The sequence below is a fragment of the Otolemur garnettii genome, unplaced genomic scaffold (assembly GCF_000181295.1).
Source record: "Otolemur garnettii isolate 467f Iridium unplaced genomic scaffold, OtoGar3 scaffold00017, whole genome shotgun sequence".
Taxonomy (NCBI): domain Eukaryota; kingdom Metazoa; phylum Chordata; class Mammalia; order Primates; family Galagidae; genus Otolemur; species Otolemur garnettii.
The window spans coordinates 9,136,170-9,153,579 of NW_003852412.1; the positions used below are offsets into that span (position 1 = coordinate 9,136,170).

Here is a 17,410-nt window from a genome sequence, read left to right on the forward strand (position 1 = left end):
AACCTCCAACTCCTGGGCTTAGGCCATTCTCTTGCCTCAGCCTCCCGAGTAGCTGGGACTACAGGCACCTGCCACAACACCCAGCTATTTTTTTGTTGCAGTTTGGCCGGAGCTGGGTTTGAACCCGCCACCCACAGTATATGGGGCCAGCGCCCTACCCACTGAGCCACAGGTGCCACCCAAGATCAACAACTTATTAAAAACTTTTTAAAGACTGGACATGGTGGCTCACACTGAGGTGGGTGGGCTTGACTCAGGAGTCTAAGACCAGCCTGAGCAAGAGCAAGACCTCGTCTCTACTGAAAACAGAAAAACTAGCCAGACCTTATGGCAGGAGCCTATTGTCCCAGCTGAGTCCAAAGGATCTCTTGAGCCCAAGAATTTGAGGTTGCTGTGAGTTATGACACCACAGCACTCTACCCAGGGGAACAGAATGAGACTCTATCTCAAAAAAGGAAAAAAATTTTTTTAAAAAGCAAAAATCTCCTATCATACCACGTGCTAACTAAAAACCCATCTACCATTTTAGAATGAGTGCCTCCTGCTTTGCAAATTTAGAAATTTCCTATTTCAGCATATTTCAGTCTTACAAGCAATGTAATCTGTCTGAATGATTAAGTCAGTCAAACTTACGTAAAGAAGTTACGATAACAGAAAGGATGCAACCATTAGGATATAAAGTGACCAGAAAGATTCAGATATAACAACGTATAATCAACCTCAGACCTCAGTGTCAGGCTTTATCACTATCAGGGGTTCTCAGACAAGTTTCAGTAATTGTATTATCTCCCCCCACCCTGACTTTTCATTTTGACAAAGTTCAAATCAAGAGAAAAGTTAAGAGAATGGGAAGAATACCGGAAAGGAAAAAAAACAACAGAACTAGTAAATATTCACATACTCTTCACCAAGATTCCCCAAATGTTAACATTTGCCACATTTGCTTTTTCTCTTTCTCTACCAACAAGCATGCATGTGTGCATTATGTGAGTGGATAAATGGACCACTCATCTCCTATGAGAAGCATCATTTACTGATGGCCCAACTTCTGCCCTTCTGACTGTACCACCACCTTCTAGCCAAGGCCCAGCTTTCTATGGGCTGTTTCCAGCTAATGACTGAGCACAGCAGAGGTGTTAACATAGGCCTATTACTACAAGACATGGGACCCCTCTAACAGGTAACTTGGCTTGAGGACTCCTATCGACCTGCCAAACCTTTTTTGGATCTGTGCTGTAGCTGGAGACACTTCCTACCCACTCCTTCCTTCCAACTCCTTCACAGGTGTCAGACCTCCACTGTGGTCTGAATGCTCTTGCCAATTTCTCTGCTTTTCTTTTCTCCAAGGCATTTCCCCCAATAAATCTCTCATATATCTAATCCCACAATGGCATTTCCTTCTCAAAGGGCTCAAACTAACACCACATAAGCAGGTGGACAGAGGCTGTATTATCAGAACAAGCTGTAGATATTGTGACACTTCCTCCTAAATACTTCAGCATTTTGTTTCCTAAGAATAAGGACTTTCTCCTAAATAACCAGTTGTAATTATCACATTCAGAAAATTTTAAGTTGATAATACTTTTATCTAATACATATAATCTATACTCAAATTTCCCTCATTTTCTGATTGCTGTCCTTTTAACATTTTTTGATCGAGGATCCAATCAAGAATCATGTATTTATAAGGCTGTGTAATCACTAAGAAGCTGAGGCACTTGCATCTCCCAAAATGCCGGATTACCTTGGTGCCAATCAGCAGAAAACCAAAGAGGATGAGAAGGATGACAAACCCATCCGAGCTCTGGATGAGGGGGATGTCACCTTGCTGAAAAGTTATGGTCAGAGAGAGCACTTACTCTAGGCAGGTCAAGCAGGTTGAGGAAGATATTCAGCAACTTCTCAAGAAAATCAATGAGACCCCGTTACTTCACCCAGAGAGGTTTGTTAACCTTGGTATTGAGCCTCCCAAGGGTGAGCTGCTCTTTGGTCCACCAGGCACAGGCAAGACACTCTGCGCTCGAGCAGTGCTAATAAGACTGATGCTTGCTTCACTCCCATTACTGGATCTGAACTTGTACAGAAGTATGTTGGTGAGGGGGGATCAAATGGTTCGTGAGCTCTTTGAAATGGCCAGAACAAAAAAGCCTGCCTTATCGTCTTTGACGAAATTGATGCTATTGGAGGGGCTAGGTTTGATGATGGTCCTGGAGGTGACAATGAAGTGCAGAGAATAATGTTGGAACTAATCAATCAGCTGGATGGGTTTGATCCTCGAGGCAATATTAAACTGCTAATGGCAACTAACAGACCTGACACTTTGGATCCAGCACTGATGAGGCCAGGGAGGCTGAACAGAAAGATTGAATTTAGTTTACCTGATTTAGAGGGTCAGACTCACATCTTTACGATTCATGCTCATTCAATGAGTGTTGAAAGAGCTATCAGGTTTGAATTGTTAGCATGACTGTGTCCAAATAGCCTGGTGCTCAGATTAGGAGCACCTGCACAGAAGCTGGTATGTTTGCAATCACAGCATGGCGAAAAATTGCTACTGATTTCTTAGAAGCTGTAAATAAGGTCATTAAGTCTTATGCCAAATTCAGAGCTACTTGCTACATGATGTACAACTGAGCCCTGAGGGCCTTCAAAGGAAAACACTTCTTTTAATTGGAATCTTAACCTTACATAGACTTGTTAATAACCAATTGACAAAAAAAAGGCTTCAAAATTAAAGAAAAAAGAATCATGTACTATATTTAGTTTCCTTGTCTCTTTAGAATCCTTCAAGCTAGAACAGGTCTACAGTTTTCTGTACTCATCAGCTATCATGCTTACCTTAATAAAAAAAATTTCAATTTCAATTTCTGAAAAGTGCTTGCCAGTTTTTTTAAGCAGAATGCTTTTTCATTTAGATTTGATTGTTTTCTCATGGTGAGATATTAGTCAAACATTTTTGACAAGAGTTTAGCATTTGTAATGCTGTGTGTCCTTGGTGCAGCATAACAGGAGTCCCACTATGTCAATTCATCCCATTTTAAAACACAGTAATTTTCATCACCTAATTAAGATAATGTTACTTCTAGTAATTTTAAGGTTAGAAGCACTCATATGGATTCTATATTCAACATAAAGCCAATTTTTTTTTTTTAGACGGAGCCTCCAGCTATCCCCCTGGGTAGAGTGCTATGGCATCACAGCTCACAGCAACCTCCAACTCCTGGGCTCAAGCGAGTCTCCTGCCTCAGCTTGGAGATAGCTCCCAAATAGATGGAACTACAGGCGTCCACCACAACGCCTGGCCATTTTTTGGTTGCAGCCATCATTGTTGTTTGGCGGGCCCGGGCTGGGGATTCGAACCCGCCACCCCAGGTGTATGTGGCTGGCGCCTTAGCCACTCGAGCCATAGGCACCGAGCCCATAAAGCCAATTTTAAGACTATAAGATGAAGAGGGCACCAGCTATAAGGAGGGCAAAACTAACCCCATTAGTAAATTTTGTTTGTTTGTTTTTTTGAGACAGAGTCTCACTATGTCGCCCTCAGTAGAGTGCTATGGCATCACAGCTCACAGTAACCTCAAATTCTTGGGCTCAAGCGATTCTCTTGTGTCAGCCTCCCAAGTAGCTGGAACTACAGGTGCCTACCACAATGCCTGGCTATTTTTTGTTGCAGTTGTCATTGTTGTTTAGCTGGCCTGGGCCAGGTTTGAACCTGTCAACTTTGGTGTACATGGCTGGCTTGTAACCACTGTGCTACAGATGCCGAGCAAGTAAATTATTTATTATAAATCCATCTTCAGAATTTATTCAAGAGCCTTTATATTAATTTTTGGGAGATAATTCTTCATGGGTCTCTCATGGTTCCGCATGCTTTGTTAGAAAAGGAATTGACTGGCCTTTGATCTCGCCAGTCTTTCAATGATGATTGTACAGTAGTCTTGAAAGAAAAGATAATGTGTCTTTCTGAACCAAATGAGAGGTCTGCTTATAGCGCTAGAAGATGTCTTCCTCTAGAGCAATGGGTAGGCATGCTTACTGCCTATTATAAAATACTTTCATTTGCTAAGTATAGACTTCTTCTCAACTCACTGTACATGCAGTTGTCACCTGACTCTCTTCATGTCACCCTATGGAAACTGGGATTTGAAGGACCAACACAAGAAAATGCAAATACTCTGGCTACCGATATTTCAACGATTAATAAAATCTCTTGTCTCTGAACCAGGAGTCTTACATCTTTTACTAGAATCCATAAAACTAGGCATGCTAACTTGTTAGCTTAAAAGTAAGATGGTGTTTCAGGCCCTTCACAGTTCTTGACACTAACTTTTTTATGTTCTACAGAAAAGTGAACATGTCTTTTCTTTTACCATGAAATATCTGAGATCACATATATGTCATACTCAATATTAAATTCCAACTTCCTTTAACAACAGTTTGATTTATATAAACTTACCAGATAAAGGAATACAGTTAACTAAATCTGATATATTCTTTTTGTAAATCATGCCATTTTATCTTCACTCTGCCAATATTTTTTACCTCTACACCAGCAGAAGCATCAAACACAGCCACTGCACCATCCAACACTCTTAAGCAGCGTTCAACCTCCAAGGTGAAATCAACATGTCCTAAGAAAAAAATAAGACATAATGCTTAAAATCTTTTTAAAAAACAAAAACATTACATGATCTAACAATCCCACTTTGGTGTATACCCCAAAGCAGGCATCCTCAAAGTACAGCCCGCAGGCCCCAGGCAGCCCGCCTAGGACATTTATCTGGCCTGCCGGGTGTTTCTGCTGCTGCTGCCTGTCCTACTTAGCAGCCAACTCGTCCCAGGGCCATAGTCCAGCCCTCCAACAGTCTGAGGGACTGGCCCCCTGTTTAAAAAGTTTGGGCTCGGCGCCTGTGGCTCAAGCGGCTAAGGCGCCAGCCACATACATCTAAGGTGGCAGGTTCGAATCCCCAGCCCGGGCCGCCAAACAACAATGATGGCTGCAACCAAAAAAACCAAAAAATGGCCAGGCATTGTGGCAGGCGCCTGTAGTCCCAGCTACTTGGGAGGCTGAGGCAGGAGACTCGCTTGAGCCCAGGAGTTGGAGGTTGCTGTGAGCGTGATGCCATGGCACTCTACCCAGGGGGATAGCTTGAGGCTCTGTCTCAAAAAAAAAAAAAGTTTGAGGACCCCTGCCCAAAAGTATTAAAAAATTAAGGTCATTAATTTTGATACTTGCCAACCCATGTTCACAGCATCTGTTCATGACAGATAAAAAGGTAGACACAACCCAAACGTCTATTGACATATGAATGGATCAACAAAATGTGATATACGTGTACAGTGGAATATTTCCTAGCTTTAAATAGGAAGGAAATCCTGTCATGCTATAATATGGCTGAACCCTGAGGACATTACGGTAAGTGAAATAAGTGAACCACACAAGTACAGATACAGTATGGTTACACTTATGAGTCATCTACTCACACTCATAGCCATAGAACCTAGAATGGTGGTTACCATGGGTGGAGAGAAGAGACAAAAGAAGTTGTTCAATGGATACAGAGTTTCAGTTCTACAAGATGAAAACATTCTAGAGATGTTTCACAGCAATGTAATTATACTTACTACAGAAGTGTACACTTAAAAATAGCTAAGATGGTAAAAGTTATGTTATATGGCTTTTATCGCAACCAAAAAACCACTCCACACAAACAAAACACTTCCAATGATACAGCATCTGTGTATTCTTAAAATAGTACCATACCTGGTGTATCAATTAGATTGACTCTATACCCCTTCCAATCAAATGTAACAGCAGCTGATTGAATAGTAATGCCTCTTTCTCGCTCTTGAGCCATGAAATCTGTCACTGTGTCTCCATCATCAACATCTAACCAGGAAAAAGTTGACATAGTTTAGTCTTAATAGCAAATGTATTTTACACAGTTAAATTTGTTTTAAGAAAAATCTTTCCTAGGTCAGGAGTGGTGGCTCATGTCTGTAATCCTAACACCTTGGGAGATTAAGGCAGGTGGAGTTTGAGACCAGCCTGAGCAAGAATGAAATCCCTTCTCTACTAAACATAGGAAAAAAAAAAAAAAACTAGCTGGGCATTGTGACAGGCACCTATAGTCCCAGCTACTTGGCAAGCTAAGGTAAAGGGATTGCTTAATCTCAAAAGTTTGAGGTTGCAGTGAGCTATGATGCCACGGCACTCCGCCCAGAGCACAGAGTTACACTATGTCTCAAAAAAAAAAAAAAAAAAGGGAAGAAAATCCTGATACATGCTACAGCATGGAGGAACCTTGAGGACATGAAGGTAAATGAAATAAACCAGTCATAAAAAGACAAATACCGGTAAGATTCCACTTACATGAGGTATCTAGAGAAGCCAGGGGTTAGGGGGAGGGAGAACTAGGAAACTGTTTAATGGGTCTAGTACAGAGTTTCAGTTTTACATGACGAAAAAGTTCTGGAGATTGGCTGTACAATATGAATATGCTTTAACACTATTGAACTAAACACTTGGAAATGGTTAAGATGGTAATATTTATGATATGTTCTTTGCCACAATTTAAAAGATAACATGAAAATTGCCTGGCTTCACCACATCTGGACCCTCACTTCAGGGATATAAACTGCAGATGTGAAAGAAGATTATCACATTTGTGACCTAACAGAGGAAGACTAAAAGTTCCGTACTTTGCCATCTGTTATATTTCCATTTATGTAACAATAATTCTATGAAAAGTTTAGGTGGTTATACATTCAGGAACCTATGATCATGAAGATTCTAATCCTGGAGTTCTTTTCCTCTCTAAAGTATTATGCTAAGTCTCAGTGTATACTAAGGGTCTAGAGAAATGGTTCTCAGTATAGTGCTTATTATGTACTAGACCTTCTCAATCTTAATTTCCAGAGTGGAGATAGGCCAGGGCATCATTATTTAAAATCAAAATAAAAATACAGAAAAAAGAAAGGCTACATGGGGACCCAAATGTATGTGCCTAGTCAAATACCAGTTTGCACGTTACAATTAAAAAATAAATTCAATACCCCATGACAGTATTAATGTACACAGCTATGACTAAATTAAAAAAAAAAATTCAAGACTTACACATATACTACTATCATAATGGAAGGATTAACAAAATCTTTTCCTCTTCTACATAAGAATTTGACTCTGGTTAATTTTTTCTTGTTCTTCTAGAAACTAGATAACAGAAGTATGCCAACTGTGTGGATTGGCAATTTATCTTGTGAAAAAATAACTTCTGATAGGTAAACTTAATCTGAATTGGGAAGAACTATAAATGAATTATAAACACCTAACGAAAAAACATAACTTTGCACTTCCCTGAGTATGTCATGACGTTTATGTGGAACCTGAAAGCTATGCCTCTGGAGTTATAACAAGAATATTCATTTCTACAAGGCATGAGTCTTCTAAGCTAGCATGGCTCCTAGATCTTGTCACCTTACACCTAAGCTATCACTCTTCTGGTAGCTAAAGAAGACAGCTCCCCAGATAAGGAGGTGGAATGCTATTAACAACTCCCATAGAAAGAAACATTTAATGTTGGTCTGTTGATAAGCTATGGTCCAAGTAGACCAGAGCCAAATGGGGTCCATGATTGTCTTATGAGTCTGAATGTTTAGTTGAAACTAAGACTCTTTGGTGGGTGTTGCAACTACCTTATCTTTATGTTGTAGCTTAGACATCTGTGCCTCCTGCCATACTCAAGGTGCCTATGTTGACTTCTCAATCAAAACATTTTTCAATGATGACTTGCTAATGAGGGTGAGGAGAGGAGGAATCCATTCTAACCTCCCAGTGATCTTGTGTATCCAGAATAATACAATATTCTTTCTGTGGTGGTAGTTTTGCCTGCATCAATATGAGCCATAATTCCAATATTACGAATTCTATTTAAAAGGGAAAAAAAGAAAAAGTGTTATGAGGTAGACATTATATTCTCTGCTTATACAAAATTACTAAACCAAAATATCTATGTTGTGCAAATTTCAAAGCTGCTTAGTATTTCTCTAAGTTACATGATAATTGTGTAAAAACCAGAAAAATGAAGAACACATTTAGAATACATCCTACCACATTACTCTGACAGAAAAGCTAAGTAACTAAAAGGCTAACTACAATCCTGAGAATACTTCATATTCATTTTATGAAAAGTGTGCTGCTGTTACACTCCACTAACAATGCCCCTCAGAGAAGTATGTAAATGTTCTTGGCAGCCTATGAAAAAAATGGTATCAATGATGGTACTTACTTTGCTATGGGAGGACTGATGACAGAATGAAGGGACTTGATATCATCTCCCATTAAGCCTAATGAAAAGAAGGTTAAACTCAAACCATAAAATTTATGAAATTTTCCTTTATAAATGAAGGAAATTAAAATAATTTTAAGCACACACTATAATTTCAAATAAAATAAAACTCAAGCTTAATAAAATTGTCATTTATATAAAATTTATTTTCTTGCAGTCTGTAAGGAAAAAGCTATGACTGACAATAAAACAAGATCAAAGTTTTAAACATCAACTTCCAGAAAAACACAGATTTACTCCAATCTCTCCCACCTACTGAATGTCTATTTACAAAATTGCAGAATAAAAAGTAATGGTTGTAGTGATAATCTTAAGGCCCTAGTATATTCTGAATCAAAGAAAAATTTAAAAATGCACACTCCTATAAACTTACATTTTCCAAGGCTTGAAGAACTAAGAGTGATCAATCCTCTTATCAGCTGATAGAGGTTTTGTACAATTTGGAACCTATTTTCCTGAGCAATCTCAGGATACAATACTTTTAAAGATGGCCTGAAGTACCACTAAACAGAAGTCACAACAATCTAACACTTCTAAAAAGCTAAGTAGTATTTTTTAAAATTAAAAAGTTCATAGTGGCTTACTTCAGGTTTACCATAAATTTTAAGAGATAATATTAAAGCAACAATGCAGTTATATTTGTAAATTTAATCTGCACCTTCCTGCTATTCAAACTATTTCTCTTAAGTTTCTGTAATAAGATAAGAACAGTTTTATATTATTTTAAAAACCTCATGGCTTGGCACCTGTGGGTAAGGCGCCAGCCACATACACCTAAGGTGGCGGGTTCAAATCCAGCCTGGGCCCACCAAACAACGATGGCTGCAACCAAAAAATAGCTGGGCGTTGTGGCGGATGCCTGTGGTCCCAGCTACTTGGGAGGCTGAGGCAGGGGACTCGCTTGAGCCCAGGAGTTGGAGGTTGCTGTGAGCTGTGATGCCACAGCACTCTATCAAGGGGACCAGCTTAGGCTCTGTCTCAAAAAAAAAACCTCATAGCATTTGAAGATCAAAAGATAACCGACACTGCTACAGTTAAATTCACATGGGCAAAATAGAGCAACCTACGTACAATACACCCCAATAATGCAGCCCATTAAATTCACATGCCCTTTTAAATCAACAGCCAGTTGGTATTTTTATTCTATTATTCTCACATGACAAAAAAAGTAATGAGAAAAACAGCAGAATTACACTCCTGTAGTTTCACAAGGTCTACTACATGCTTGCTTAATGCAAATACAGGAAGGACCTTCAAGACTCAAGTAACCAGCTTATCAACTTTCAGCTTTTGATAGCCAAATATCTAACCCAAATTATTCATATAATCACCAAACTCCTTTTAAGAATCTTTTTCAACACGTTTTTATTAGTAGTTAAGTCATGATTCAGAATAAGAATCTTTAAAATAAGTTCTAGTAAACCTCTACTGACAGAAAACCCTTGCATAAGAAACAGAAACTAGAAAATAAATACGTATTTTACAAGAGCATTCTACAGGGAGACTTACACACTGAACTTCTAAACCTGCTATGAAAACACCAACCTTCCCTTCACTCAGCTCATCAGCATGTTCAGTAAATGAGGAGGAGCACAACCTCCTCCTGCCATCTGTGAGAGTACTCCCACCCCTAATAATCTCAAGGAAATAGGCGGTCAGAGACCCCTAATAAGGGAGATTCTTATTCTTATCTGTTTAAACAAAAACAGAGGCAGAAAGAGGGGAAAAAAATGATAAAGTCAACAGTTCAGATAAAATGAGAAGAATCTAACATTTGTACCTGGCAGGGAACTGTAATTTCTTCCAGGAGGTACATGTAGCTTTAATTTTTTAAAACTTCTCATTTTACAGCAGCACATAATCTAATAAAGAGAAAAATAAATTTGATATTCATTTTATTTTAGCATGACACAGCAGTTTTAACATTGTAACTATGCTTTGTGAGAAAATAAAATGTTTTGCATATCCTCAAAATAGCCCTAATTCATTAACTATAATCCTTTTAAAGTGACGACCCAAATTCATCCTACAGAAAGAATAAGGATAAAATTAATACTGATTTGCTACTTTGAGCTGACCTGAAAACAATGGTTCTTCCGACCTACAACATTAGCATGGGTGAGAACTTTACAAATTCTCAGGCCCTACTCTAGACAAAAGAATCTGGAACTTCTGGGGATGGGGGCCAGGAATCTGTTTGAACTAGCCCTCCCAGTGATTCTGATAGCTGCGGTTTAAATATCACAACCCTCAAGTTTAGAAAGTAGGAAACCTAAGAGTGCCAGAAAGGTTAAATATGGTATCTCACCACAGATGTATCTTGGCTATCCTCTACAGCTAAGAGCCTGTGGGGGAACTCTAAAACCATTAGTTGTTTTCAGGATTTATAACAGTCATTACACATAAGAATTTGCTGGAAAGCTTCTTAAAACGATGCAGGTAAGGAAAGGAAAAGAAAGATGGGGGTCTCGGCAGTGATATTTTAACTGAGAATCAATGAGGTACAGCAAGTCACGTAAGGCCAAGTCTACCCTCCACTCTAGCTCCCCTTACCTTCTCCTACTCTTCCCATGCAGAGATTGAACACTCTCCATCCCAACTTATCCCCAGACCACATTTAATGGTTGCCAATATATTTTGAACTGTCAATGCATATAAATATTTCAAGAGAAGAGACGCAAATTTTTACTGCATAACGACAAGGATAAGAAGACCCAGTGTCTACCTCTCATAAGCAGCTAATCTCAATTGTCAGAAATCAAAACACCGAAGAAAAACTGTATAAATCGTTGGGCCACATAATAACATAAAAAATAGAAGAGAGAAATATATACTCTTCAAAATGCCACAGGTGATTCAAGTGGCAAAAGTTAATTTGCAGACTAATAATAAGGCATGATTCTTCTGGGATACAGGTTCGCCAGGTTCCCCTTCTCCTCAAGGGATCTAATCCCAGGCCTGTCAGCAGATGCCCCAAAATACAAACAGTACAGAACCCAACTGCTGTCAATTGGAATACATTTCTGCTCCTGTCTTCAACCCACAAATTTCATGCCTTTTCAATCTTAACTAAGCACGTACCACACAACATGACCATAAATTTTTCCAGTTCAAAGCGAAACAGCAAAACTAGCAGAAATTTCTTTTTCCTTCATCACAATCTCATGGTTAGATTTATTCTTATCACAGATTTGACTAGCTTCAGCATGATTTTTTTTTCTTGTAAACTGAAGCTCATTTTTTCACTTAAAGGAAGCACCTTACAGCTAGCTTCTCTTTGGCATATCTGAAACTGCTAGCATCATTATTCCTGCAGTTTAGAGCTATTACTAAGTAAAATAAGAATTCCTTAAACACATGCACTGCATCACCATGAACCTGAAAGCCAAGATGGCTCCTGAGGGCAGCTAGTGTCTACAGTGTGGACACCTTAACCAAAGGGATGATTCACCTCCTGGGTAGGATGAGGCTGGACAGCATCAATTTCATCATGCTACTCAGGATGACATGCAATTTAAAACTTATAAATTGTTTATGTCTATAATTTTCCATTTAATATTTTCAGACCTCTGTTTACAGTAGGTAACTAAAACAGCAAAAAACAAAACTACAAACAAGAGGGGTTTACTGACTTCCTGTTAAGTCACTGCCAAAGATAAAAAGAAGTGACAGCCGGGCACAGTGCAATCCTAGCCCTCTGGAAGGCTGAAGTGGGTGGACTGCCTGAGCTCATGAGACTCCATCTCTAAAAATAGCAGGCACCTGTAGTCCCAGCTACTCGGGAGGCTGAGCCAAGAGAATCGCTTGAGTCCAGGGGTTCAAGATTGCTGTGAGCTGTGACGCCACAGCACTCTACCAAAAGCGACAAAGTAAGACTCTGTCTCAAAAAAAAGAAAAGAAGTGACACAGGAAAGCTTCAAAGTAGTCTTTCTCGTAGCTGTAGATTTAAAAAAAAAAAAGGGGCATGATTTCAGTTGAAGATTACTATTTCTAAAGTATACTGAAGATGTGACAGTTCACAAAATAATTTATAGTGTTTTCAAGAGAATTAAGGCATCAGTCCAGGGCTTAAAGACTAACATTTCCAAAATATGAGACAAATACTAGATTTCCCAAGAAACTAACTTCCAACAACTCTGAAGAAGAAAATCAAAAGTAGTTTTCTTGTATCAACCACTGTATAATTATGTTGTACCTTTACATTAATTTAAAAGAAGCTTTGTTTCATAGGAGTCTCAACCTGTGGATAATTATAAAGCGTATTTTTACTTGGCAGTTTAAGGATGTACATTAAGTGCTGCTATAATTAGAAAAGATACAGAGGACTATACTCCAAAAATATTTGGCATTTTAGTATGACATGAGACTAGTGGTTAGCTATATCTATTTTCTGTCTTATTTAATTTATTATACTTATTAAATTAATTTCTTTTAAGTCAGTTTGCCTTGAGGATACCCAAAGGTTATGAAAAACTAAATTTAGAATAAAAAGCTGATGAGATACATTGCCCATCTTAGGTAGTAAAACAACTGAAGTTATTAAAACACATTTAATTTTACAAGAAAAGCTTACATTAATGTGCAAACTGGACATTTTCTGATGATTCATTGCAAATATCCTCAGGTTATTCAACATCTTTATCCTCTAAACTGTTATTCTCTGAAAAAAGAAAGGTACAAAATTATAAAACTAAATTTACATATTACATGTCAGTAAGGCATGTATCAGTTAGACATATGCAATACGTAAGGTAAAAATGTATTACTTTTGGCTGGGCACCTGTAGCTCAGCGGCTAGGGTGCCAGCCACATACAGTGAAGCTGGCGGGTTCATATCCAGCCCAGACCTGCCAAACAATGACAACTACAACCAAATAATAGGTGAGTGTTGTGGCGGGCACCTATAGTCCAGCTACTTGGGAGGCTGAGGCAAGAGAATCACGTAAGCTCAAGAGTTTGAGGTTGCTGTAAGCTGTGATGCCATCGCACTCTACTTAGGGCAACAGCATGGGACTCTGTCTCAAAAATAAATAAATAAATAAATAATGTCTTACTTTTGACCAGGTGCTATGGCTCACAACTGTTATCCTAACACTTTGGAGGCTGAGGCAGGACTGCTTGAGCCTAGGAGTTCAAGACCAGCCTCAAAAAGAATTTGAAAAACTAGCCAAGGTTTAGCGCCCATAGCACAGTGGTTATAGTGGTAACCACATATACTGAGGCTGGCGAGTTGGAATCCGGCCCAGGCCAGCGAAAACAACAATGACGACTGCAACAAAAAATAGTCAGGCATTGTGCCGGGTACCTGTAATCCCAGCTACTAGGAGGCTGAGGCAAGATAATCGGTTGAGCCCAAGAGTTTGAGGTTGCTGTGAGCTGTGACACCACGGCATTCTACCAATGGCTACATAGTGAGACTCTGTCTCAAAAAACAAACAAACAAACAAACAAAACTAGCCATGGTGGTGTGTGCCTGTAATCGTAGCTACATAGGAGGATGAGCCAAAGGAGCACTTAAGTCCCAGAGTTTGAGGTTGTAGTGAGCTATGATGACACCATTGTAGTATAGCGTGGATGACAGGTGAGACACTGTCTCAAAAAAAAAAAAAAAAAAAAACCTTTAAAAAGTAGTAACAATTATTTTTAGCTATCAAAAATTCGATGCAAAATGAAAATTCTGAATAAATACAACACGCGGAGTAGCAGGCACAGCAGGGTACTCACCAGCATTAGGTTGCGTGCGGGACCACTGTTGTTTTAGCTGGCTTGGAGCAGATTCTAACTTACCAGTGTAGGTGGCTGCACTGTAACCACTGTGCTACGGGCACCGTACCTTGGCTAAATTCTGAATTCTGAATAAATTCTGAGCATAAAACGTCCCTTATTTATTCCACACATTTTAATAAAGGAAACATCAAAATAGAGATTTATAGAAATGACAAAAACATCATACAACCAAAATGCTTTTTATGTACGTGTACAGAATTACAACTTCAAAAGTAAGCATCCCCATATTAACTTGGTAATTTCTCATGGGTAGTAAAATTTATTGGCTTATCTGTATATTCTAATTTTTCTTCCGCAAATATGTAAATATAGAATCATGTAAAAAATACACAAAGGCAAGTCCTCGTCCTGTTATTACAGAAACTACACATGTTCAAAAACATTTACTAAATATTCACTGTTTTAACTATAATATCAAAGCTACAAGAAACTCATGAACACATCTGAGACTGGGGATGGGAGAGAAGAGATAAACAGATAGGGTTAAACCACTGTGTTCCAGGTACTAAGAAGTCAAGTCAAAACTCATTATCAATCCTAAATTTGTTCCTTTCTGTATTTTATCTTAGGTAACAAAGAGATATTTGCTAGTCTTCTTTAGGAAATCACCAGATCCCTTCATTTTATGTCCTAAGTATATCTTGAATCCACTCTCTCTTCATTCCTAATGTCAAAGATCAGGGCTTCGTGTCTTTCTCCAGTTACTACTGTAATAGACCTCAGTCTCTTGTTACTCTAAGCCAGTGGTTTTCAGCCAGGAGTGATTTTGCACACCTTCTCCAAGGACTACCCACTCTCATTTCCTCAACAAGAATTTGTTGGGCCAGGGGCGGTGACTCACGCCTATAAACAATCCTAACACTTGGGAAGCAAGAGGTATGTGGATTGCCTGAGCTCACAGATTCAAGACCAGCTTGAGCCAGAGCCAGCCCTTGCCTCTAAAAATATCCAGGTACCTGTAGTCCCAGCTACTTGGGAGGTTGACTCAAGAGAATCACTTGAGCCCAAGAGTTTGAGGTTGCTGTGAGCTAAGACGCCACAGCACCCTATGGAGAGCAACATAGTGAGACTCTGTCTCAAAAAAAAAAAAAAAAAAACAACACAAGAATTTGCCAGGTGAACAAAAGACAACAACCCTGCCCTCATACTGCCTTTATTCCAGTCAAGGAATACAGACAATTGAAGAAATGAATACCGCATATAGCATCTTTTATGCTAATAATAATAAGAATTAAGCAGGAAAAGGGAATTGGGGAAGTTGTAGCTGTAAATAAAGAGGCCAAGGTCTGGCAGTGCCTGTGGCTCAAAGGAGTAGGGCACTGGCCCCATATGGGGGAGGTGGCGGGTTCAAACCAGGCCCTGGCCAGAAACTGCAAAAAAAAAAAAAAAAAAAAGAGGTCAAGGAAGGCCTCACTAAAGCAGTGTCATTTAGTGAGTCACAGCAAGCAAAAACCTGAAGTGAGAAAGAGAGGCAACTGGATGTGGAGGAGCCCATTTCAGGCAGAGAGAGTATACAACGTACTGCACCTGAAATTATATAAACGCTAGTTAGTACTACTTCTGGTTCTAAAGAAAATGACCAGATCACCTTAATCTGAGGCAGCTTTTTTTTTAAGATGCAGCCTTTAAAAACTGCCTCAATTAAAGCACTAAAAGTTACTGACATGAATACTTGTTTTTTGGTACAGTTATTTTTGCTCCCATCACAACTGAACCACTCTCCAAACTGTGAGGTAATTAAAGGAACGTCTACAACTGGGCAGTAAAAAGGTAAAACTGGCAGTGTTCTCAATCAGATGTACTTTCTTGTAGTCAATTACTTCTCTATGGCACTAGAGGGCTACCAAACCTTAGCCCACTCAGGAGTGGAATCAGTGCAGAAGACAAGAATTTTATTTTCCTGGCAGTGTAACTTTCCTACGTTTTCATTCCTTATGCATCCTTCTCCACCGTTAACACAGCACACACAGCAACAGAAACAAAGATGCGTCGCCCTCGCTCAAGGTTGGAGACACCTCCACGTAGGGCGAACGCTGAGGGGTGTTCTGGAGGCCCCCTTGTCCTCCTCGGTGGCTGGCTGCGTCAGTCGCACCCTGGAAGGTCAGCGGAGCCCGGGGCAGGGTCACCAGCACGCGGAGCAGCAGGCGCGGCGGGGTACTCACCGGCATTAGGTCGCGCGCCGGGGGGGCTGTGGGAGCCGGAGGCAGGGGTTGCCCCAAAGTCTGCAACGGCTTCAGGCCTCAACGCACTGCCCAGTATCTACAGGACGGAAAAAAACTTTTTTTTAAGACGATTTTACTCCCGGATCTGGCCCCCGTAGAAGTTCCACCGCACCACTTCCGGTGGTGCACCGGCCAAATGCCGCCTGCCGGCAACTTCCGTCCTTTAGAGACAAGCAGAGGATAAAGGTGCGGAACGGCTGCGTCGCGCTCGCTCTTCACTCGGCCCTTTTAAAGAGTGACCTTTTCCTGTCGCGACGGTCGTGTGTGGAGTCGGCTTGTGGATCTGTGAGACCCGAAGATTGACAGCGTCTTAGTACCCCAGAGGCTGCGCCGGGCGGCTTCGCGACCGTCATCATGGTAAATGAAGCTGCCTCGGGCGCTGGCGACTTGGAGCGTCCGAGTTAGCAGAGCCCGAGGACCTCTAGGGCACGGGGTGAGGGGAGCAGGCGGAAGTGAGATACTGCTGAAAAGTAGACTCCGTGAACTCCAGGGACTGAAGAAACCTTAGCCTTGGGAACAGAGTCTTTTCCAGATACAGGCTTTGGAGTAAGCCAGATTTGGAGTTCCGCCACATGTGCTCATCAGTGCTAGAATATGGTTGACAAGCCTTGTGATAACCCAATGCTTTATAAGCCCGTCTCGCAACTTCATTTTACTTCTCGAGAAACTGATGGCGTCCTTGCCAAAGACCAAACAGCTAATGAATTCTGGAGCGGGGCTTAGTGGTTCAGATCCAATCTGTTTCCTTGCAATGCCATTCCACATACTTTTCTTGGAGTTGCTGCGAAGTTCACGTGATAACAGCTGAAAACACCACACCTTATTGTTACTCGGCATTGTCTTCTATGCTGGAGTTGGCTTTGTGTCATTTTATTCTTGTAGTCTTAACATACAGATAGATTAAGGACGTGTGTTTAAAATAAAGCTTTTGAAGTGCAAAAGGATCTTGTACATTGCTGGTGAAATGCAAAATAATACAGCCACTTTCGAAAAGTCCAGCAGTAAACATATGTCCACATGAAAACCCGCATATTACAATTTTTTTTTTTTTTT

General features: G+C 40.1%; 2 protein-coding genes across 3 annotated transcripts in view; one reads left to right on the top strand and one right to left on the bottom strand.

The window, feature by feature from the left end:
• The window catches only part of GFM2 (G elongation factor mitochondrial 2), a 54,026-nt gene extending 37,577 nt beyond the window's left edge, over positions 1 to 16,449 (bottom strand). The window contains exons 1-7 of one of the 2 annotated variants that reach the window (XM_003785912.3): positions 16,298 to 16,449; positions 12,922 to 13,008; positions 10,129 to 10,210; positions 8,289 to 8,346; positions 7,829 to 7,926; positions 5,765 to 5,890; positions 4,543 to 4,631 (exon numbers count right to left, since the gene is read on the bottom strand). In XM_003785912.3, coding sequence (XP_003785960.1) covers positions 4,543 to 4,631; positions 5,765 to 5,890; positions 7,829 to 7,926; positions 8,289 to 8,346; positions 10,129 to 10,210; positions 12,922 to 12,984 — 516 coding nt within the window. In that variant the 5' untranslated portion in view covers positions 12,985 to 13,008; positions 16,298 to 16,449. Of the gene's footprint in view, positions 1 to 4,542; positions 4,632 to 5,764; positions 5,891 to 7,695; positions 7,927 to 8,288; positions 8,347 to 10,128; positions 10,211 to 12,921; positions 13,009 to 16,297 lie in introns of those variants that run through there. The other variant, XM_023510868.1, reaches the window with a different exon arrangement.
• Positions 16,450 to 16,711: 262 nt separating this feature from the next.
• Positions 16,712 to 17,410, top strand: part of NSA2 (NSA2, ribosome biogenesis homolog) — a 10,193-nt gene continuing 9,494 nt past the window's right edge. Inside the window, exon 1 of the mRNA XM_003786008.2 lies at positions 16,712 to 16,757. Coding sequence (XP_003786056.1) covers positions 16,712 to 16,757 — 46 coding nt within the window. The remainder of the gene's footprint in view (positions 16,758 to 17,410) is intronic.